The following is a 24,219-nucleotide window of genomic DNA, read 5'->3' as shown; positions in this document are numbered from 1 at the left end:
TTTTATGAAGATAATGTATGCGCCTGGCCTGATATTTTGGGTCTTCCAATGGTGCAGTCACCGCCACTGAAACTGAATCCATCCACCTTGCTGCTTGCTCATTCTCTTCTCTTTCCTTTCATTTTTTTCTCCAGTATTAGAGCCTTTTCCAGAGAACTGTCTTCACATAATGTGTCTGAAGTAGGATAATTTGAACATGGTCGCTTGTTTCTTGAGTGACAACTCAGTTGATTTTGTTCAATAATCTGTTTATTTGTTTTCTTGATTATCCATAGTATTCTCAGAGATCTTCTCTAGCACCAAAGTTCAAAGATGCCAATGTTCTTCTTATCCTGGTTCTTCAGAGTCCACCTTCTTCTTCCATAGCGTCACAGAGAATACCATAGTTGCACGTTTCTGATCTTTGTAGGTATAGACACGTCGTGGCATTTGAATATATTCCCGAATGTATTCATGGCTGATCTACTAAGTGCTAGCCTGCAGTGTATTTCTTGGTTGCTTGTTCCTTTTACTATTTTTGGTTGATCCTAAAAGGCAGAAGGTGTCCACTTTTTGGTATCTTCATTATCGGTTCTAAGGCTTGTTGTTCTACCTATTGTCATTAGTCTGGGTCTTCATTTTATTTAATTTTAGCCCCATGTTTTCCATTGTGCTCCTTCACTTTTATTACTAGGGCTGGCAGATCCTTTGCAATTTTGGCTATCAGGGTAGTGTCATCAGCATTCTGCAAGTTACTATTGTTTCTTCCTCTGATTTTAAAACCATGGTCAGGTTTTTCCCATCCACCTTCCCTTAATATATAGTTGGCATATGTTGTTGTTGTTGTTAGTTGCGAAGTCGTGTCCGACCCATCGCGACCCTATGGACAATGTTCCTCCAGGCTTTCCTGTCCTCTACCATCTTCTGGAGTCCATTTAGGCTCACGCCTACTGCTTCAGTGACTCCATATAGATTGGCATATAGATTAAATAAATAAGGGGAAATGCCTTATCATAGGCATTTGCCATCCTCAAGCCAGTCTGTTTCACTATGTTCTGTTCATACTGTGGCTTCCTGACCTGTATATAAGTTTCTCACAAGGACAATAAGATTTTCTGAGATTCCCATTTTTCTGAGCACATTTCAGTTTGATGTGATCAACACTATCTACCATCAATTAACTATGTCATGACTTCTTTTTGGTATTCTTTGGCTTTCTTGATTATACTGCATACATCCCCAATAATATCCAGCCTGGCATCTCTTTTTCCATGTAGGACTCTAAATTGTGATGAATGATCCTAGGCATTATTTTGCTAGCATGTGAAATTATAAGAACATTATATTGTTTGCATACAAATATGCAATATTATATTGTTAAGTTTACTTGTTATGGCATTGCAGTATAGATTGACCTTTCACAATCTTCGGTCACTGTGTCATTCTCCTAATATTAAATCAAAATCTGCCTCTCTGAAGCGGCATCTGTTATCCCATGTCCTGCATTGTGGGGTAATACTTTTTTCTCTGTGGCATTCTTTCTGGCATTTGGAAAGTGCTATTATATCTCCACCCAGGAGTCCTTTCTCATGGGCAAACACAGCAGTTCTCTTAACCTCACCTCATAGGATTTGGTTTATAATCCTCTGATTATCCACATGGCTGTGCTTTGTAATTGTTCCAATTTGCATGAATTCTAGAATGTAGTGCTCAGAACTGAGGAAAGTGCCCCAAGGTAACACTCATCAATGCTTGGTAATCTAGAACTATTACTTTCTGCCATTTATATAGAACTTAAATTTCTGTTGATGCCATCTAAATTTGCATTTGCACCTATTAATGTTTAGATCAAGTTGAATTCAAGTATCTCTTTCATGCATATTATTATCAAACCTTGTATGCTTAATCTTATATATGTCCATTTGATTTTTCCTCTAAGTGAGGAACTTCACATTTGTCTCTATTAAATTTCATTCTACCTAAAATTCAACCAGCGTTCTCTTCACCTTTTTCTCCAAGTCATGAATAAAAATGACGGAGAGTGCCAGGCCCTTATGGCTTCCCACCTAGCTGCCTATGAACCACAGGGGGCTTTAAAAATAATCAGTTATAGACATGACATCTTGGACAGATGATGATCATCCAGATTTTCTCAGCTCATATCCTTTTCTTTAAAAGCTATTAGCTATGTTGGAACAAGTCTCATAACTGGCCCTCCATCCTTGGGTGAGAGCAATAGGAGATTAATGAGAAAGTTTTAATTATAATCAATTGCCTAATTTGTTGGGCACCAAAGCAGACAGTTTTTGTTTGGTTCTTCTGCCTGTCTATTTACTTGATAAGCAGATGCAGATGTTTTTGTTGCCCCCTTGCTCCATTTCCATGATCTAAATCCTTCCTTTTGACTATGCTATTAACCTCCAGGAAAGCAATTGCAATTGCAAACATATACTTTTTCCCTGTCTCTTTTTCCTATTGCATAGTGGTATTTGGAATATAAAAGTTTAAACCAGGTTAGTAGAGCAGAAAAGCTTAACTCTTCCCAGGGCGACTGCTCCAATAACAAATTTTACCCTCATGTAGCTTCTTAAAAGTGATGGAAAAGTTCTAATGAAGAATTTTGATTAACACAGCCACTTTTCCCATTTAAAATAAGAACATAATCATGTTTTGTTACACACAATTGTGCATAGATTTTTTTAGAGCCTGCGACACCTTTACCACTTAGTCTTGCCTGTTATTGTGCATCAAAGTTCAGCATTTTGTTTGTGAAAGTGATTTTAGACAAAGCAACTTCCGAGAAGATGTTCACAGTGGATTTCCATGCTTTCAATTATTACTTTAATAAACCTTTAAGATAAGAGCACCAGATAGTCTGAAGGTTTACATTTAATCTTAGTACCTATTGCTTTTTCAAAACTGGATACAAATGATAGATGTATTAATCTTGAATTGAGGCAGTAATGTCTATCAAATAATGGAAATTCTTCCTAAGCTTAATGAACAATTACTTTCAAGTAATAGTTTCTGAATTACATTAGAAATATCTGTACATTAGTGTAACTGCAGCCATGTACTATTCAATCCCAACAGAGGAAGGACTTTTGAATCAAAGTCTAGGGAATGGAACAAAACGTTCTTAATTTGTCATTAATCCATTGTGATTGTACTATTGTAATAGGTTTACTGCTAGTGCAGGTGTAGCTTCCAATATGATAAGTCCTCCAATGTTAGTTACATTTTCTGGCAGATTTATCTATTGACTGCAATATTATGATGTGTTTTAGGTGGTTGTGAACTGTGCTTTTCATTGAAAGAATGAGAAGTAATATGATGCAGCCCCCATAAATGGTCACCAGGTTATTTGAGAAGGAATCCTTGGAGTTATTTGGAAGGACAGTTCTTCAAGATTCATGGGGAGATGGCATTTGCTTGAGTACAGTTTTGAGCAATAATGGAGCATATATTGTTTCTTACTATTCTCATTGAGGCTGTTTGTCTCAATACTATGATTCCTGTGGGCCATTTGGAAGAATAGATGATTACTTCAGAGGAATAGAATACCTTATGAATTAAATCTTGGAAACCCCCAAGAGTATAATCTATTTGGAGATTATGCATAAATACTATTAAACAGCTAGTTTCTAAAAACTGATTTGATGAAATTTCCTTGTTTGATGCATTCCAGTTGGTTAAACCATTTGGAAACAATCTATAAAAATAAAGAAGCATGTAGAAACTGCCAATTGGGACTGCCTCTAAGGATTTCCATGAAGGATTTTGAATTGGAGATGGTCCCTAATAACATGCAATGACGTTCTATAATCAGAAGGAACTAATACATTACAATGGTCATTCGGTAATCTTCTTATGTTTGAGAAAATAAATATGACAGACTTCAGCCGTGGGATGTGAATAGTTTATTTATTTTCAGCATTTTATCAAACCTTTTGATATCCAAAGGGACTGTAATATAAAAATAGTAGATAGTACTATTTTATATTACTCTAGTAATATAAAAATAGTAGATAGTACTATTTTATATTACTCTAGTAATATAAAAATAGTAGATAGTCCCAGCTGTCTGACCTGAGGTGAAATAGGGGAAAGGAAAAGCAGAAGTAGAATGAGCTCTATATTGGGTCCTAGAAGGTACCTTTAGTTATTACATGAGATTGCCTGCCTTGTTTACCAAAATTCTGGAGGCTGTAGTGTGTCAAGGTACACATTTGACTTTGTTTATCCAGAAATCTGGGCTTTGGGCACATATTTTGCAGTTCAAGAGCCTTATGTAATTGTACCACAACCTAGGAAGGCTACTGTCACACATTCCTATCTCTTTCTGTATCCAAAAATGTTCAGACCTGCTTCCTAGATTAGGTTCCACTTTCATTCTGTGGATCCTCAAGCATTGTTGGCAAATGTTCGTTTGATTCAATTAGACGTGGTACAGTGGAATAACTCACTTTCAGAGAGCATATTCTCACGGACAAGTGTAAGCCTACAAATATCCATGCATCTTTTCTTGCTCATTGGCATGCATTGCTTCCTCCTCTAGTTGCTGAGGATACCTTGGAGCTCTTTCCATCATTGTCTGCCAGATTGCCCCTAGTCCACAGTGACTGAAGTGACAGCATGACTGCCAGGTAGAAGAAGGCTACTGGAATCCTGATGAGTTAATCTCATCACTTTATCACAAGGCACTTACAGAAATTGCAAGGTGGTGTGAGTAGCTCTTTTCTTCTGGCAGACAGCCCAGGACTCATAAAAGAAATTGACAGACTTTGTGATGGGGTAAAAATAAAATAACAACAGAGCAGAGCACTTTGTTAAATATTTGAAGACAATAGTTTATCTTGTCCTGGAATTGCTTGCTTGTGGGGAATACATCATCTGCTTTTGTAGGTTTTTCCTCAGATAAGAGCAAGGATGGGAGAGAAATTTATTTTCTTTTAATACAAACTTAATATAAAATTTTCAGAATACAAACCACAAAGCTGTTTCCTTTGGCTCACAATTATTGCATTGTAGTTTTCCAATCATAAAATGCATGCATGATGGAACTAGAAAGTAATAAGGCATATATGCAGAACATTTGCTTGCAACAGTGCATGAATTGGGGATGTACAAAAATGGATATAAATTTTGTGCAGACTTAAATTTATAAATTGACATAGCAGTAGGAAAAATGCATTTTTTTCTTGAAACTGCTTATTGCTGTGTTTGGGGATCCTTACAGGCTGATCCACTTTCATTCATAAATAAAATGTCCTTGCCCACCTTGTAGGATGTTGTCTTTACAGTATAAATAAACACAAGGTCACCTAATGTGCACTAATATTTTGAGAGTGTTTGCCTAGATTCTTCTTTTTGAATGAGGTGTATTTCAAAAGTCACAATCTGATTAATTGATATTACTTAAAGCAATATTTAAACAAAAAAGCTCCAACTTACTGGCTGGTAAGATTTGGGGTGTGTGTATGCATGCAATTCTCTCTCTCTCTCTCTCTCTCTCTCTCTCTCTCTCTCTCTCTCTCTCTCTCTCTCTCTCTCTCTCTCTCTCTCTCTCTCTCTCTCTCTCCCTCCCTCCCTCCCTCCCTCCCTCCCTCCCTCCCTCCCTCCCTCTCACACACAAAAAACACATACTCACTCAATCACTCTCTCTCACACACACACACTGTGTGGAGCAGACTTGGGATTAGGCAGAATGTGGAGAAGGGTCATTCCACTAGTTTACTGGTGGAAAAGTAGTTTGGGAAGAGTAGAACGGCTGAACATCAACTTCCAGTATGGGCTGGGAATTGTAATTGTAATTCAGATATACTAGGAGATCCATAGATTTCTAACCCCTGTAATAACCTAACAATGTCCAGTTGTATAATGACGTCACTGGACATAGCTTTTCCTGTATGAAATTGCTTGCGCATTAAATATACTTTGCAGGAACTGCATTCTGAGATTTGTGAAAAAAGAAAAGAAATGAACTGAAAGATAAAAGGCAAGAATATGGAAAAGGCAAATTTACTGTGTTTTTTTCTAAAAAAATTCTACCTTCTTTATGCATATAAAAAGGCAAAGATTCAAAACTGAAATGCAGTGGCAAGGCATTCAGCTGAAAACTTGAAAAAAAAAAGCTTGCAGCTGAATGGACGGATTGCCTTGCCGCTGCAGTTCAAGTGTTAACTGGAGATCAAGCCTGCATTTCAGTTTCCAGCTTTTAGAGATATTTAATACTGCCCTGATTATTGAAATTACTGTGCAGTGCCAGATCGTAGACTCAATGGAAACAGATGCACATAGACCAATCTCTCTGTATCCTGAATGTAAATCTATAGTAGCAGCAAGACTGTCAGATACAGCTCGGCAATGGAGAAAACAGCTGCTCCTGTTGATGATCCTAAGTGGGTCCTAACTTCTTATGTCAATTAATCGAATTATATTTCTTTCAATTGCTGCATGTTTCAATCCATTTGAGTCTGTCCTTTAAAAAGACAGAAATGTTATATGGTAGGCCCCTCCTTACCACAGAGGTCTCCGCTGCAGCGGAGGACCCTTGTTTGATCATTCTGACTCCTGACTTGAAAGGGAAACTGTTTTGGGGCAATCCAAATGACCCATTTCCTCCTCACCCAACAAATAGCTGTTCTTTCATATTAACGCCTGTATCATCTTCTGTGAGGCTTCATCCTGTCTATCACAGTTCTTCTCTCTGACATAGTTCAGTTTTGTATTTAATTTAATTTTAATTTAATAATTTGATTTCTATACCGCCCTTCTCCCGAAGGACTCAGGGCGGTGAACAGGGCAATACACAATAAAAATCGAATACAAAAATTAAAAAGCCATTAAACATCATGCCCATAAAATCAATACATATTAAAGTTAAAACTAGTTTTAAAAAACCCAACCCCATCCCGTCAGACCAGGCCAGCTTGTTCGAAAAAGAATGTTTTGAGATCGCGCCGGAAGGAGCGAAGGTCGGGGGCCATCCGGAGCTCAACCGGTAAGCGGTTCCAAAGGTCTGGCGCGCCCACAGAGAATGCTCTCCCCCTGGGGGTCACCAATCGGCATTCTTTGATCGGCGGCACCCTGAGGAGGCCCTCTCCGTGGGAGCGCACTGGACGGAGGGAAGTTGACGCCGGCCGCAGGTGTTGCCGTAGGTAATCCGGACCCATGCCATGAAGGGCTTTGTAAGTCATAACTAACACCTTGAACCTCACCTTAATGCTTCACTGCTGAAAGAGTAAGAATTACATACCCTGCAATATGCTAACTTTCAGATTTGTAAAAAGAAAGCACCTCTCTTTGCAGGTATGTGAAAAGGCAACATCTGACCAGGCCGACATCAAAGCATTTGCACAACATTCATGACTCTTCCTTTGCAACATAATCTTCCAGTTCTCTTCCCCGCCTTAGAAATCCACAATCCCCTCTTCCAACAAACCCATATTTCTCTCATTCTAGGCAGCAGACCTCTGGGCAGAGACCGTGCCATTTCTAGATTTAATTATTTCACCATAAGGATTAATTTATGCTGATGCATCATTTAGTGTGATGCTGCAGTTGTCTTATTATGCCTTTGAATTGTTTTAATGACATTTTATATGGTTTTATTGGCTTGTTTTATTGCATCTTCTTTGGTGCTAATTTTAATGAAAAGTAGGCTAAATTTGATATAAATAAATACAAAAATAAAATATTTCTCAGGCCATTTTGTACCTCTTGAGGCTTCCATTTCCTATGAGCCTCTTAAGCAAATTCTTTGAACGCATGAAAATTACTACTTGCTAATGTATCAGAGAGTTATTTGTATCTGTTAGCTTGTTTAATTCCCCTTTCTCCGATGCCTGTTTTGGAAAGGAAAACTGAGGGGAGCAGTTTTGATTGCAGAGATGATCTTTATAGTCAACTGCTCATTGTCCCAGTATAGCAGTGAGCCTTGGTGGAGCAGTGGGCTAATGCCTCCTTAAGTAACACCAGCTGCCTGCAATTAGTGCAGGTTCGCATCCCACCAGGCTCAAGGTTGACTCAGCCTTCCATCCTTCCGAGGTAGGTAAAATGAGGACCCAGATTGTTGGGGGCAATAAGCTGACTTTGTAATAATGCCGCTTGGGGTGTGTGTGTGGAAAACCCTAATAAGCAGGCATATACATAGAATGAAGGCTACTGCTAAGCTTGTAAGCCGCCCTGAGTCTTCGGAGAAGGGCGGGATATAAATGTAATAATAATAAAAAAAGCATCAGATCTAAGATCAAACGCATGGACTCAGTGAGCTTTCTGATCATTCCCCCCACCCCACCAAGGTCGCCTGATACAGCATGTACTGTAGTTTGATTTTGGGAGAGGGTCTAGAGTGATCTCTGATTTTTGAACGACCTCATGTTACTGAGGACTGATCCTTGTTTCCAAACAGATTCCCCCCCCCCGCTTTAGATCAAAGCGATCTTAATGGGGAAAACCATGTTTGCTCATTTACATGTCATCACTGTTTGTATTTGCCGGATAAAAGAAGTCTAATCTGTGTGAGCTAGAAACAACTATAAACTGTTCAGTTTCCACTACTTTATTCATTTTAAGTCCATTATATGGCATATGTCAGGTGTAAAATGTCCCACAATGCTCTAGAAACTGTGGAATTAAAATGGCAGTAATGTAGGAAGGGGCACCCAGGAAAGCCCTTTTGTTGACAAACTTCAAAAATCTCCTTCATACCTTCCGCACACTGTCATTTAAAACACTTTCCCCCCAACCAATCCTTCCTTCCTTTGAGATCACACAACTCCATGATAATTCTGGGTGTCATCAATAAATATAATACAGAACTATAAAAAAGCAGAAATGATTGTAAGAACTTATGATACAACGGGTAGGAACAGTGACAAGAAGGTCCAAAAACAGAGAAAACCTGCTTCCTGGGTCACATCAGATGATATTATTTGATTGATGAAACATGCCAACTTTGTCTAATCAAACAGGCAGAAAGATATCAGAGACAGATAGCCTGGCCTTATGCCACGAAGGGTTTTTTAAGTGGTAACAAACAGTCTGAATTGGACCTGGAAGCTAACTGGAAGCTAGTACAGCTCATAGAGCAGAGGTATGCCCATTACTGCTTATGCCACTGCATTCTGGACCAACTGAAGTTTCTGGATGGTCTTCAAGGACAGCCCCGTGGGATGATTAGGACATAAATGACTGGAGGCTCTCCCAGTACAGGAACAGGTTCAGCTAGCACACAAGATGAACTTGCATGAAGGCATTCCTAGCCATAACTGCAAATTGTGCTCAAGCAGTAGTTGCAACTCTGGGAAAACTCCAAGACTTCACCAATCTCAAATGGAGAAGTGCTAACCCATCCAGGACCTAACCATTAGGTTAGGTTTGCTGAGTTGAGAGAAAAGTGCATGCAATGAAGAAATGTGAGGAAAGTAACAAAGTATTTAAAAAGCAAAACAAAGCTTTAAATTAATGTAAAGAAGTGAGTGATGGATAAGGAAGAATAGCATTCCACTTGCAATAATCTGTTCCAGTTCAGGAGGTGAAATAGGGTTTCTGCATTTTATTTCCTCAGCAATAAATATAATTGTATTTGAGAAAATGGTATCAGAAAAGTGGTTAATTATAAATGGAATATGAACTAACAGTGTAATATGGTTTCAAAAACAAGAAATACAATTTGAGACTGAAGAGATTAGGAATGTGTAGCCTTTAAAAGACAAGACTGGAAGAGGTTATCAAAATATCAAGCGTTGTTCTCTATAATCCCAGAGTACTGACTGGAAAATAATGATCTTAAGTTACTGGAGGACTAATTCTAATTGAATGGTAAATACTTCTGAACATTAGGAGCAGTTTAATATGTAATTAGATGTCATCAGAGAGAGGTGGTGGATTCACTTACACTGAATGTGTCCAGTAAGAATTGAGATCATCCCTTGCTATGCGTGCTTTAATTTGGATTCTTGCATGAAGCAAGGGTTGGATACTTTCAGTCTAAGTCCCCTTTTCCAATGTTATATTACAGCCTGGAATGGTATCCAGAAGGTTGATCCTCCTTTTATACACATAGTTGATCCTCCTTTTATACACATAGTTTCCATCTTTCTAGAATCACTCTCTAAGTAGAGAGTAGAGACTTTTTTCCCTACACTGCAGTTACTAATATTGAAGGGAATGCAATAAATAATTTAATTTAATTTAATTTAATAATATTTCTATACCGCCCTTCTCCCGAAGGACTCAGGGCGGTGAACAGGGCAAGAATAAAAATACAGAATTACAAAAGTTAAAACAAGATTAAATAAATGCCCAAAATAGTATTTTGTCATGAGTTCATTCAGCCACAGTACTTGTTCTGATAACTGTACTGTTTCTGAATTCAGGTGCGAGACTATATATTTTATACCAAGAGGAAGTTCAGGTCCTCATGAGAAAATCTGACAGTGCAAAGGAAGTCAAAGGGAAGGAAATGGGATTGGATGCGTGTCATTGCTGGAGATTTCACAGAGTAGCAGCCTGGAGGTCTGAAAATTGTTTGACTCTCAGAATCGTCTCTGATGGATCAGCTTTTCATTTCATTCATACCTTTTCATTTCATTCATAACCCCAGAATCCCTCCCTTTTGATTTGTTCTTTACCGAATTGTTAAGGCAGACCCATCAGAGGGATCTTACAACAATGGCAGGAAAATTCACAAGTTTGGTTTTAGACTGCAAAGATGTTTTTTAGAGCAGCCCATTAAAATCTCTTTTATCATTTATAAAATTTAATTGTGCTGATTTGTTTGATGTTTCCTTTGGACACTTTGTTCAAGAGCCACTAACACCACAAACTAAGACGATGAAAAAGGGAAGTACTTTTAGTTTTCCCAGCTGTTTCCTTGCTGAGTTTTAGCCTGTGCACACAATGTTTTTATTTTGGTAAGAAAGCAAGATAAATTAATACTTGATAGCCCAAGAACTCTGGCATTTCTTTCTCCATCAATCTCATCAAACCTCATTCCATGCAAAGGGCTTTTGCAAACTACTGTGAAATAGTCTTGATTGCCAGAGTTAATCAGAGCCAAGATAAATTTAAAACTGTGTTTACGTAATTGTGTTTGTATGAATGTGTCCAAGAGAAGGAAAGAAATATTTGCCTCCAGATATATAGTTCAGCTTTAGACTTAATTATGTTTGGGCAGCCTCTTCATGGATTACTGCCTTGTCGTGGCGAAGGGGCTTGCGTAATTCAATGAAGCTATGAGCTATGCCGTGCAGGGCCACCCAAGACAGACAGGTCATAGCAGAGAGTTTTGACAAAACGTGATCCACTGGAGAAGGAAATGGCAACCCACTCCAGTATCTTTGCCATGAAAACCCTATGGACAGTACCAAAAGGCAAAACGATATGACGCTGGAAGATGAGCCCCTCAGGTCAGAAGGTGTCCAATATGCTACTGGGGAAGAGCAGAGGGCTAGTACTAGTAGTGCCAGAAAGAATGAAGCGACTGGGCCGAAGCCGAAAGGACGCTCAGCTGTAGATGTATCTGGTGGTGAAAGGAAAGTCCGATGCTGTAAAGATTTTTTCTCCATAGGAACCTGGAATATAAGATCCATGAATCAAGGAAAGCTGGACGTGGTCAAACAAGAGATGTCAAGACTGAACATCGACATCCTAGGAATCAGCGAACTAAAATGGACAGGAATGGGTGAATTTAATTCAGATGACCATCAGGTATACTACTGCGGGCAAGAATCCCTCAGAAGAAATGGAGTAGCCTTCATAGTCAATAGAAGAGTAGCAAAAGTAATACTGGGATACAATCCCCAAAACAACAGAATGATCTCAGTTCAAATCCAAACCATTCAATATCACAGTAGTCCAAGTCTATGCCCCAACTACCGGTGCTGAAGAGGATGAAATTGATCGGTTCTATGAAGCCCTACAGCACCTTATAGAACTAACCAAAAAATGATGTCCTTATCATCATGGGGGATTGGAATACTAAAGTAGGAAGCCAAAAGATAACCGGAATAACAGGCAAGTTTGGCCTTGGAGTACAAAATGAAGCAGGGCACAGGCTGATAGAATTTTGTCAAGAGAATACTATGGTCATAGCAAACACTCTTTTCCAACAACCCAAGAGACAGCTCTACAGATGGACATCACCAGACAGTCAACACAGAAATCAGATTGACTATGTGCTCTGCAGCCAAAGGTGGAGAAGCTCTATATAGTCAGTAAAAACAAGACCAGGAGCTGACTGTGGCTCAGACCATGAGCTTCTCGTTGCAAAGTTTAGGCTTAAACTGAAGAAAGTAGGGAAAAGCACTAGGCCACTCAGGTATGAATTAAATCATATCCCTATTGAATATACAGTAGAGGTGACAAATAGATTTAAGGAATTAGATCTGATAGACAGAGTGCCTGAAGAACTATGGACAGAGGTTGGCAACATTGTAAAAGAGGTAGCAACTAAAACCATCCCATAGAAAAAGAAATGCAAGAAAGCAAAATGGCTGTCTGAGGAAGCTTTGCAAATAGCTGAGGAAAAGAGGGAAGCGAAAGGCAAGGGAGAAAAAGAAAGATACGCCCAATTGAATGCAGAATTCCAGAAAATAGCTAGAAGAGATAAGAATGCCTTCTTAAATGAACAGTGCAAAGAAATAGAAGAAAACAATAGAATAGGGAGGACTAGAGTTCTCTTCAAGAAAATTGGAGAGATGAAGGGAACATTTCATGCAAAAATGGGCATGATAAAGGACCAAAATGGCAGGGACCTAACAGAGGCAGAAGAGATTAAGAAGAGGTGGCAAAATTATACAGAAGAACTATACAAGAACAAGCTTAATGTCCCTGATAACCACGATGAGGTGGTCACTGACCTCGAGCCAGACATCCTAGAATGTGAAGTGAAGTGGGCCTTAGAAAAGCTGAGCAACAACAAAGCTAGTGGAGGTGACAGTATTCCAGCTGAGCTATTCAAAATCTTAAAAGACGATGCAGTAAAAGTGCTACACTCAATTTGCCAGCAAATTTGGAAAACTCAACAGTGGCCACAGGATTGGAAAAGATCAGTTTACATTCCAATTCCAAAGAAAGGCAGTGCCAAAGAATGTTCAAACTATCACACTATTGCACTCATTTCACATGCTAGTAAAGTTATGCTTAAAATCCTACAAGCTAGACTCCAGCAGTATGTGGATCGAGAACTACCAGAAGTATTCGAAGAGGCAGAGGAACTAGAGATCAAATTGCCAACATACGCTGGGTCATGGAGAAAGCTAGAGAGTTCCAGAAAAATATCTACTTCTGCTTCATTGACTATGCTAAAGCCTTTGATTGTGTGGATCATAACAAACTGTGGCAAGTTCTTAAAGAGATGGGAGTACCAGACCATCTTATTTGTCTCTTGAGAAACCTCTATGTGGGTCAAGAAGCAACAGTGAGAACTGGACACAGAACCACTGCAGAGCACATCATGAGAAAGGCAGGGCGAGATGAATCAAATGTTGGAATAAAGATTGCTGGGAGAAATATCAGAACCTAAGATATGCAGATGATATCACCCTGTTGACATCACCCTGTCAACAAAAGTGTGTATAGTCAAGGCTATGGTCTTCCCAGTTGCAATGTATAGCTGTGAAAGTTGGACCATAAGAAAGGCTGAGCGCCAAAGAATTGAGGCCTTTGAACTCTGGTGCTGGAGAAGACTCCTGCGAGTCCCTTGGACTGCAAGGCGATCAAACCGGTCAGTCCTAGAAGAGATCAACCCTGACTGCTCTTTAGAAGGCCAGATCCTGAAGTTGAAACTCAAATACTTTGGCCACCTAATGAGAAGGAAGGACTCACTGGAGAAGAGCCTAATGCTGGGAAAGGTTGAGGGCAATAGAAGAAGGGGACGACAGAGAATGAGGTGGCTGGATGGAGTCACTGAAGCAGTAGGTGTGAGCTTAAATGGACTGCAGAAGATGGTAGAGGACAGGAAGACTTAGAGGAACATTGTCCATGGGGTCGCGATGAGTCGGACATGACTTCGCAGCTAACAACAAAACAATGTTTGGGCAGAAGGATGCTCTTTGGATAGAAACATGCTTTGCATCACTTCACAGTGTAGTGAGTAGCCCAATTGTTCACGTGCTTTCCAAGTCATTCTGAAGAATGAAGCTAAACTATTGCCCTGATAGTTCCACTATTTCATCTGTCTTAAAGATGGAACTATTTATTGAAATTATGTATCTCCAAACATTTTTACTATAAATCAGTGTGAATGAATGAATGAATGAATGAACCTTTATTGTCAAAGTACAACCATGTATACATTGAGATTGGCTGAGCCTCCCTTCGTGCCCCCACCCCGCAGCTTACAGTGACACAAACCCTCCATCTTATTACACCATGTGAACTAATTGCACAACACACCAGCCTCGCAAGTCAATTATGCATAAAGTTTATAAAAATTATTTCCCGTTCAAAAGCCTAACAGCCCATGGATAAAAGCTGTTTTTCAGCCTGTTGGTGCGGCTGGCTATACTCCTATATCTCCTACCCGATGGTGTGAGTCCAGGGTGTGAGTCATCCCTGAGAATTTTCCTCACTCTTCCAAGGCAGCGAGCCCTGGCGATGTCATCCAGTGGTGTCAGGGGACAGCCCACAATGTCTTGTGCTGTGCTCACCACCCTCTGTAATGCCTTCCTATCCGTGGCTGTCAGACCAGCATACCAAACCATAATACCATACGAGAGGACGCTCTCTATAGTAGACCGGTAAAAGAGGGTCATAAGCCATTGTTCTATCCTGTTCTTCCGCAAGACCCTGAGAAAGTGAAGCCTCTGTTGGGCCTTTCTGGCCACCTGGGTTGTATTAACTTTCCAGGTCAGATCTTCACAGAGGTAGACTCCCAGAAATTTAAAGGAGGAAACTCTCTCCACACAATCCTCCCCAATGTAAAGTGGGGCAGGTTCCTCCTTTTTCCTCAAGAAGTCTAGCACCATCTCTTTCGTCTTGCTGACGAAAGAGCCAATTTCAACCAATTTCTCACTGGAGACTGAGGAGGAGATTCAAGTGGCAACTCCTATTGTGTTACAAAGCTGTCCTTGGGCTGGTTACCCTTCCTTATATTAATGTACCATAAAGCAGCCAAGAGGGGGTAATGGAGGCTCCCTGGGAAATGACCAGGATTCACACCCACCATTTGAGATTGTTCTATCCCAAGATAAATAAATAAATAAATAAATAAATAAATAAATAAATAAATAAATAAATAAATAAATAAATAAAGTGCAATGTTTTATTTATACCCTTATATTTTGACATATTGGGCCCAATATAGTAATCCTCACACAATGTTGTCATTAAGATATTTAAAGGGCAAAAAAATGAATTGGTCCAAGGAGCATACGTAGATTGGTGCTCCTAGTCTTCTAATTCCTCTGATTCCAGCAGAAAGATTTTGATCAGTGTTCTAGTTTCTATTTGTTTTCAGGGCATGCTTACATCTGTCCTCACTTTTGTTTTCCTTATTTACAGGAAACATTGAATATAGTTGTCCAGCAACCAATGAGTGTGAAATCACAAAACGGAGGCGCAAGTCCTGTCAGGCCTGTCGTTTCATGAAATGCCTCAAAGTGGGGATGCTGAAAGAAGGTAAGGTGGGCTGCAGTGCGCCTTCTGTCTGAATATAAAAGCAAAACAAAATATAAGAATGGTTGAAAAATGAACAACTCCATTAATCTGATCTCACCGTCTCTTGCCTCAGAATGTGGAGGATCCTATAAGGTCTTTAGATAATGGAATAGTTAGGGAGATTTTAAAAAAGTCAAGATTGAACGGTGGCTCAGTGGGTTAGGACGCTGAGCTTGTCAATCAGAAGGTCGGCAGTTTGGCGGGTCAAATCCCAAGTGCCGTGTAACAGAGTGAGCGCCTGTTACTCATCCCAGCTTCTGCCAACCTAGCAGTTCGAAAGCACATAAAAATGCAAGTAGAAAAATAGGGACGACTACGGTGGGAAGGTAACCGCGTTCCGTGCGCCTTTGGCGTCTAGTCATGTCGTCCACATGACCATGGAGACGTCCTCGGACAAGCGCTGGCTCTTCGGCTTTGAAACGGAGATGAGCACCGGCCCCTAGAGTTGGAAACGACTAGCACGCATGTGCGGGGGAACCTTTACCTTTACCTTTATTAAAGCAGTATTGTGGTTTGCAGGATTTCAGTCATAGCCATCATCTTGATTTTCTTTTTACTAACCCCAACATTAAATAATATTTGGCCAGGGGTATGTGTGTATATAGGCCATCAGCAGATAAGTGTTGATGATGTTCTGGCTTACCATCATCATATATTGTCACTTCTTTTAATCTGACATGCTGTTTGCATTTATATTTCGGTTATTTAAGTTACATTTTTGTAAACTACCATGAGTAAAATAAATAAATACTCTATAGAAACTCATCACAGAGAAATCATTTTCTTGGTTTTGCTGTACGGAGTTGGAGAAAAAAAATACTTTTTTTCTACAGATTCTGTTTCTCAGATGAGCAGGCAAAGATCTCATTTGTGAAACAGCCTTCACTTGCCCATTTATTATTAGGGCAATTCCTTTATTAAATCCTCTACAGAATACAGCATGCAAGCTATTGAGTCCTCAGGGCTTCTTCATCTGCAGCAGCAGGTGTGAAGAGGAAAACAGGTTAAAAGATGGATGATGTTAGAGCGATTGAGTCTCTGTATTGTTACTTTCAAGATGCAATGAGTGAAGAGGTAGCAGCCATTCAAATTAGGCTGTGCTAGATATGGTGAAAGTTTCAGATTGCATCTAGGACTGCCCTGAAGAATACTAAGATGAGAAACATAATTAGGATATCCCTTTTTAAAAAGGGGGGAAGGGGAAGTTAGATTCTGCTTGCTATCTGTATCTGTCTTATTTGACGTAAATGGGTACTTGGACAGAAAGGGGGAAAAAGATCAGAATGAAACTAGACCTTTTTTGTATTTTAAAAGCTGGAGATTTGTCTCTTCTCACAAAACTGTTCCTCTATGATTCAGATATACAGTACTTGAAATGTAACCTGATGGTGTTGGTTATTTCAATCTCCCCACATAAGACAGACAGTAAAAAGCTGCAGGAAAATTTGGAAAGTGGAGCCATTGGTATTCTTAGGTGTTATTATTTATTTATTTTTAAAAATAGATCTGGACAGTTGACTGAAGCATGAGTGGAAATCAACATTTTTAATACTTGATAACACATGCAACTCTCACCACAGCCCTCCAGTCCCACCCATGTATCATCTATATATTATTGTTGGCTTACTGAGGAATAATTTTTGACATCCCCAAAGAGAAAAAACAGGAGATAAGGTTTGTCATTGGCAAATAGGGTCAACGGAAGCTGATATTTCAGGTGAAATGGAAAAAGTAAGGTTCCAAAGGGACACTTCAAGACTATGAAAGGCTACCCTTGTGATGGGAGCCTGGACTCACCGAGGGCTCCGAGGGCTCCGAGGACTCCGAGGACTCTCTGAAGACTTTCTGAGGATTGCCAGCTGAGCCCGGAGGAGCCTGGAGGAGCCCGGGGGAGTTTCGGGAGTTTCTGGACGGCTTGGTGGACGTGGAGGAGCTGAACAGAGCCCCGTGTTGCGTGGCGCCGATCAGCTGTTTATCGGTGCAGCAGGGACCCGGCGAACTCCGATGGAGGCTGTTGGAGGCGGAGGAGCTGGGCGGAGCCCCGAGGGAGACTGCGGAGGCTGCTGAGGCGCCTGGAAAGACCTTGATTTTTTTGCTGAAGCTCCGCTCAGTGTGGCTCCGACCGGCTGACCGTTTGTGCATCGGAGGTCCCGAGACCCCTTCCACGGAGCCTGGTGGTGTTCCTGAGATCTGTGACGCCCGGATTAATTGTTTACAGCTCGGTGATGCTCCGGAACGCCTTCCCGCTGCTTGGGGAGCTGCGTGTTGTTAGATTGACTATGAATCGCGGCTTGGAGCGGCGGGGGCGCGAAAATGCTGGAGTGGTGGAGACGTCGTTTAGCTGGTTTCCGAGATGGCTGACGGTGAAGGGAGTGGGCCTCTCTGATATGGTGACCTGGCCTGGTGGTGGAACGCGGACGCTGTTGCCTCGGACATCTGTGAGGCAAAACTTAATCTCTGCGCCGCCAGAAAATCATTGGACCATGTTGTGGTTTCCCTTCTTGACTGACTATCATCCAGTCTTTTTTGCAACATGGAAGTGACTTATGTAACCAGAATCTCTCCTACCATTTTGTGACCATGCCGGCTTATTAATCCTGATGTATTTCATAGATTCTTTGCTCTAACTCCCTCCCCTTCTCCCCCCTCCCCTATAATAGAAGGCCCGGGTTGTAACCACTGTGGGAGAGTGGTTAGGTTTTTACATCTGCTGCCTCCCAGAGGTGAGAGCTCTGGGGGGTATTGCTCCCCCGGTTTGTATGTATCAGGTTGCCCCCCGGCTTTGACCGCCGTGAGAGGGCGGGATTCGATCTATCCCGGGATTTCCCAGCTCCAGTGGCAGTGGAGCTGGGCTGGCTCCCTGGACACTTGCCTTCGATTTATTTATTTTGAGATCCTCCCATGTTGAGTTTGATCTGGTCTGCCTTGCTGTTTTTTTTGTCGGACTTGTTAAGATCATGCGTCTGACTTATTCGAGCACGACTTTATACGCTCTCAGGGGGGCCCCCCCATCCTGGGAGCGACCCGCCTTACTTGTTACACCTCCTCTTGATGAAGGGCCCGAGTGTTGGGACCCTGAGAGATGGCTGGGCATGGGTAGGGGCCTCCGATATAAGCCAAATAGGAGGCCCCTGGTTAGTTTTTTGGTTAAATTTTTTAGGAGGTTAGGGAGGGGGGTGGGAACGTCTTTTGGTTGTTCGGATATGGGGGGCAGTCCAGCAACCATTGTTCAGGTCAGGGCCGGGATTGATCGCGGAGGGGAGGAGCGGAGGTCGGTCGCCCCCGGGGCTCCAGGGCAAGTCGTGGGAATGCCTATTCCCACGACGTTAGGGAATGGCAGCAGGTGCAGGAACAGAGGGCCGTATCGACTCCAGGGAAGGCCTCTCCGCTACTTGCAAGCGGTGAGGCGTTCCGACCCTCTTGTTCTACCCCGAGGTCCCGGGAGTGAGGATGTGCAGCCTCCTGAGCTCCGGCTGGTGTACCTGAATGCCAGGTCTGTCGTTAATAAAGCTCCTCTCGTCCGTGACTTGGTCGAGGGTGAGCAGGCGGACCTGGCTTGCATCACGGAGACTTGGTTGGGCCCAGAGGGCGGTATTCCTCTGGCTGATCTCTGCCCACCAGGTTTCCGGGTGCTACACCGGCCTCGGGCTCAGGGTAGGGGTGGGGGAGTGGCTGTTGTTATGAGGGAGACCTTAGCTCCGCGGGAGGCCACCGTTCCGCAGATAGTCGGTTGTGAGTCTCTCTTCTTGAGATGCGGCCCTGGTGCGCAGTTGGGCTTGCTGCTGGTGTACCTTTCACCTAGTCACGCAGCAGCAGCCCTGCCTGAGCTTCTCGATGTCCTCTCTGGGTTGGTGGTTGAGTTCCCGAAACTTATAGTTTTGGGGGACTTCAATCTACCATCTCTGGGAGGATCATCTGAGTTGGCTCGGGAGTTCATGGCTTCCATGACGGCCATGGACCTGACGCAAGTAATTTCAGGACCGACTCATGAGGGAGGCCACACCCTTGACCTAGTTTTCTTATCTGGGCGGTGGTTAGATGATCTTGGTGGGGGCTCCCCAATTATTATGCCCCTGTCATGGACTGATCATCATCTCCTGCGGCTGGTCTTCCGTTTTGCCACCCCCCGCCGTGGGTGTGTGGAACCAGTTAGATGGTACCGCCCCAGACGCTTAATGGACCCCGCGAGATTCCAGGCAGCGCTGGGGTCCCCACCTGCCTCCCCCACTCACAGCTCGGCAGATGCCTTAGTGGAAGCTTGGGAAAGGGCAGCCACTGAGGCTCTTGACCGAGTTGTACCCTTGCGGCCCCTGACCCGATGCAGATCCCGTCGAGCTCCATGGTTCTCCGCGGAGCTCCGGGAGATGAAGCGCCGGAGACGGGGCCTAGAGAGCGGTTGGAGGTCCAGCCGATCCGAATCCGACCGATTGCGACTAAGAACCCATATTAGGTCTTATCTCGCTGCGATAAGGGTGGCGAGGTCTAATCACTTCGCTACCCTTATCGCGTCCGCAGATAATCGCCCGGCCGCTCTGTTTAGGGTGACTCGCTCCCTCCTTAATCAGGAGGTGAGGGAGGAACCCTTGCAGGGTCGTGCCGAGGAGTTTAACAATTATCTGTCGGACAAAATCACTCGGATTCGGACCGGTCTGGACTCCGACTGGGCAGAGTCTGGCGATCAGGACGCGGGTGGTCTTGTCGATATCACTTGGGAGGAGTTTGATTCTGTGACTCCGGAGGAAGTGGACAGGATTATGGGGAGACTGAGCTCCACCACATGTTTATTGGACCCGTGCCCTTCCTGGCTGACTTATGCAGCCCGGGAGAGGACACGCAGCTGGTTCCAGGCAGTTATATCAGCTTCTTTGAGTGAGGGTAGCTTCCCTGCCGTCTTGAAAGAGGCGGTGGTGAGGCCCCTCCTCAAGAAGCCTGCCTTGGACCCAGCTGTATTGAACAACTTTCGTCCGGTCTCCAACCTTCGCTTTCTTGCGAAGGTTGTTGAGAGTGTGGTGGCGCACCAGCTCCCTTTGGTCCTGGATGAAGCGGATTATCTAGACCCGTACCAATCGGGTTTCAGGCCCGGGCACAGCACGGAGACGGCATTGGTCGCGCTGGTGAATGATCTCTGGAGGGCTCGGGACAGGGGTCATTCCTCTGTTCTAGTCCTATTGGACCTCTCAGCGGCTTTCGATACCATCGACCATGGTATCCTGCTGCGGCATCTCAGGGGATTGGGAGTGGGAGGCACGGTTTTACAGTGGTTCTCCTCCTATCTCCAGGGACGCTCGCAGTCGGTGTTGACAGGAGGGCAGAGGTCGACCGCGAGGTCTCTCGTTTGTGGAGTTCCTCAGGGGTCGGTCCTCTCGCCTCTCCTGTTCAACATCTATATGAAACCGCTGGGTGAGATCATTCGTGGCTTTGGAGTTGGGTATCATCAGTACGCTGATGATACCCAGCTTTTTCTTTCTACCCCAAACCACCCCAGTGATGCCCTCAACGTGATGTCCCGTTGCCTGGAGGCGGTTCGGGTCTGGATGGGGAGGAACAGACTTCAACTCAACCCCGACAAGACCGAGTGGCTTTGCATACCTTCATCCCGGGTCTATTCGGATATTCCATCTCTTTCTATGGGGGGTGAATTATTACCCCCCGTAGATAGGGCTCGCAACTTGGGAGTCCTCCTAGATTCGCGGCTTACCTTGGAAGATCACATGGTGGCCGTGACTAGGGGGGCTTTCGCCCAGGTTCGCCTGGTGCGCCAGTTGCGGCCCTATCTAAGCCGGGATGATTTATGCACGGTCACTCACGCGCTCGTGACCTCTCGTCTAGACTACTGCAACGCCCTCTACATGGGGCTTCCCTTGAGGACCACCCGGAGGCTCCAACTGGTACAGAATGCAGCCGCGAGAGTTGTGTTGGGAGTTTCCCGATACTCCCACGTGACACCTCTGCTCCGTGAGCTGCATTGGTTGCCAGTTGTCTTCCGGGTGAGATTCAAGGTGCTAGTAATGGCGTTCAAAGCCCTCCATGGCATGGGGCCGGAGTACCTCAGGGAACATCTGCTGCCGGCATCAAGCTCCCTGCGCCCTGTGCGTTCCCACAGAGAGGGCCTCCTCAGGGTGCCACCGGTCAGAGAATGCCGTCTGGTGGCCCCCAGGGGGAGATCCTTCTCTGTGGGCGCCCCGGAGCTATGGAACCAGTTACCGGTTGAGCTCCGGACGGCGCCCGATCTGCGCTCCTTTCGCCGCGATCTGAAAACATACTTGTTCGAGCAAGCCGGCCTGGCCTGAGGGGGGATTGGTGGGGTTTTTTATCATTTTTATTGGGGTTTTTATTATGTATCAATTGTATTTTAATCGGGCATGCATTTAATTATTTTTTAATTTTTGTAAATTTCTGTGTTTTATTCTTGCCCTGTACACCGCCCTGAGTCCTTCGGGAGAAGGGCGGTATAGAAATGATAATAAATTAAAATTAAATTAAATGTAGATACTGGGATTGGAGAGCAATGCAGAAAGTGAGTAAGAGACAGAGGCAGGAAGGGACAGAGTGAACAATCAATAGGTTTCTCAGATATCGTGGCTGTTTTCTTTAAGAGAGTCCTAATCAATGCACTATAACTAAAAGGATGTATGAGCATAGAACCATCTCAGCTGCTTCCATTTTTACACTGCAGAGTAGAGACTCACTGAGATACCTAAAATTTTAAGTGGAAAACTACCTATTTAAATTCAGAGATATAAGTCCAGAGCACATGTATTCAGTATGTTGGTTTTGTAACCTACAATTAATCATTTTTCTCACACACAAAAATCAGTTAATATTCCTTTAGGTGCTTTAAATCTGAAGAGATTGTCCAAAGTGGCATAAAATATTTTTGCTGAACATACAGTTTTGCTCTCAGAAATCACCCTGGAGAGAGAAAAAATTGGTTCCAGGTTTTGGCCAGGAGAATTTGACCTTGAAGCATGCTTGAAATAGGGAAAACATATTGGAAGACACTAGATATTGACAAATTCTGCTATTATTTTAATAAAACCAGGAGACACACTAATGGATAACTGAGATCAAATGTCATGTATGCATATTTCTTTTTTTCAGTTCATATTTCTGTATTATGCTGAGGCCATTCTTTTGTGATCTTGAACTTCTAAAGTACTGATGAAGGAAAAAAATGCTACTCTGAATATTTCCTCGGTGAGAGAGAGAGTTGCTAGAAAACTTTGAATACCTTAAATAGTTTAGAACAGTTAGCAGGCACTGGGAATCCAACGGTCTCTTGGCAGCTTATACTGAACAATGCAGCCAAATCCTATAATCTGGGAAAGCCTTTCTTTGAAAAAGGCTGGATATAACCTATTTGCAAGGCCCTATGGGAAATTTAAGGGATGCGGTGGCTCAGTGGGTTAGGACGCTGAGCTTGTCGATCAGAAGGTCGGCAGTTTGGCGGGTTGAATCCCGAGTGCCGCGTAACAGAGTGAGCGCCTGTTACTCGTCCCAGCTTCTGCCAACCTAGCAGTTCAAAAGCACGTAAAAATGCAAGTAGAAAAATAGGGACCACTACGGTGGGAAGGTAACAGCGTTCCATGAGCCTTTGGCATCTAGACATGCTGGCCACATGAGCACGGAGATGTCCTTGGACAAGCGCTGGTTCTTTGGCTTTGAAACGGAGATGAGCACCGACTCCTAGAGTTGGAAACGACTAGCATGCATGTACGGGGGAACCTTTACCTTTACCTTTATGGGAAATTTAATGAAAAAGAAGCAGAGGTAGGAAAGAAGGAATCATTATGCCAGAAGGTCTTAAAGAATGTTTCCCTCTCCAATCCATCTCCTAGTGCTCTTTGGTGGACCGCTTAGGCTTAAGGCAAACTCTTTAACTTGCAATTCTTACTAAAGAAGCATGTCCTTAATTTTCCAAAATGTCCATATATATTTGTAATGCTCATATTTTGCCATTTGATTCAAAGATGCTCAAGTTCAATAGCATGCTAAAGTTCAGTAAAACCTATTGGATAGGATACAACACAATCAATCTAATTAATATACTCTTGATAGTTCTGTCTCATGAATAGCGGTCAGTTGCTATAGCCAGTAATTTGCTGCCAAAGATATTTCTGTTAACAGAACACAGATTATGAGTGCAATATGAGTTTGAGTGTTGAGGATTTTCACCATTTTGATCTATAGAAATCTTTCCCAATTTTGTGCTTTCTAAATATGTTGCAGTACAATCTCCATCATCCTGCCATTCATAAAGACAAGGGAGATCTAAAGGATACTACAAGGCACATCTCTGTATGTGGAAAAAGTTATGTGAAGATCCTACTTGCTCTCTAATAACTGAATGAAAACCAGAGCTCTGATTTTGCTGAATGATGCTCCAGAATTGGAAATAATTACACAGTAGGCTGGCTGTGTTCTGAACAAAAAATCAGCTAAAAATGCTTTGAGCTGAGCCTTGACTTTCAAGCTGTTCTATTTGCAAAGACCTTGCACTATTCCATATATTGTCCTGTTGCCTTCAACACTAACTTACAGGCCAAATTTTATCAAGGAATGCTTTCCCATTGA

General features: G+C 42.8%; 1 protein-coding gene across 4 annotated transcripts in view; it reads left to right on the top strand.

Moving 5' to 3' along the window:
* Window positions 1-24,219, top strand: part of ESRRB (estrogen related receptor beta) — a gene marked incomplete at both ends in the record, with an annotated part of 115,476 nt that overhangs the window by 62,156 nt on the left and 29,101 nt on the right. For 3 of the 4 annotated variants that reach the window (XM_081334051.1, XM_081334050.1, XM_081334053.1), the window contains one exon: window positions 15,490-15,606. The exons of the other annotated variant lie outside the window; for it this stretch is intronic. In XM_081334051.1, the coding sequence (XP_081190177.1) occupies window positions 15,490-15,606 (117 nt within the window). The remainder of the gene's footprint in view (window positions 1-15,489; window positions 15,607-24,219) is intronic. 4 annotated transcript variants of the gene reach the window in all.

Source organism: Vipera berus (genome assembly GCF_964194415.1).
Source record: "Vipera berus genome assembly, chromosome: 1".
NCBI classification, from domain to species: Eukaryota; Metazoa; Chordata; class Lepidosauria; order Squamata; family Viperidae; genus Vipera; species Vipera berus.
Note: the sequence above shows the minus strand (reverse complement) of the source record. Positions and strands in the feature narration are given on the sequence as shown.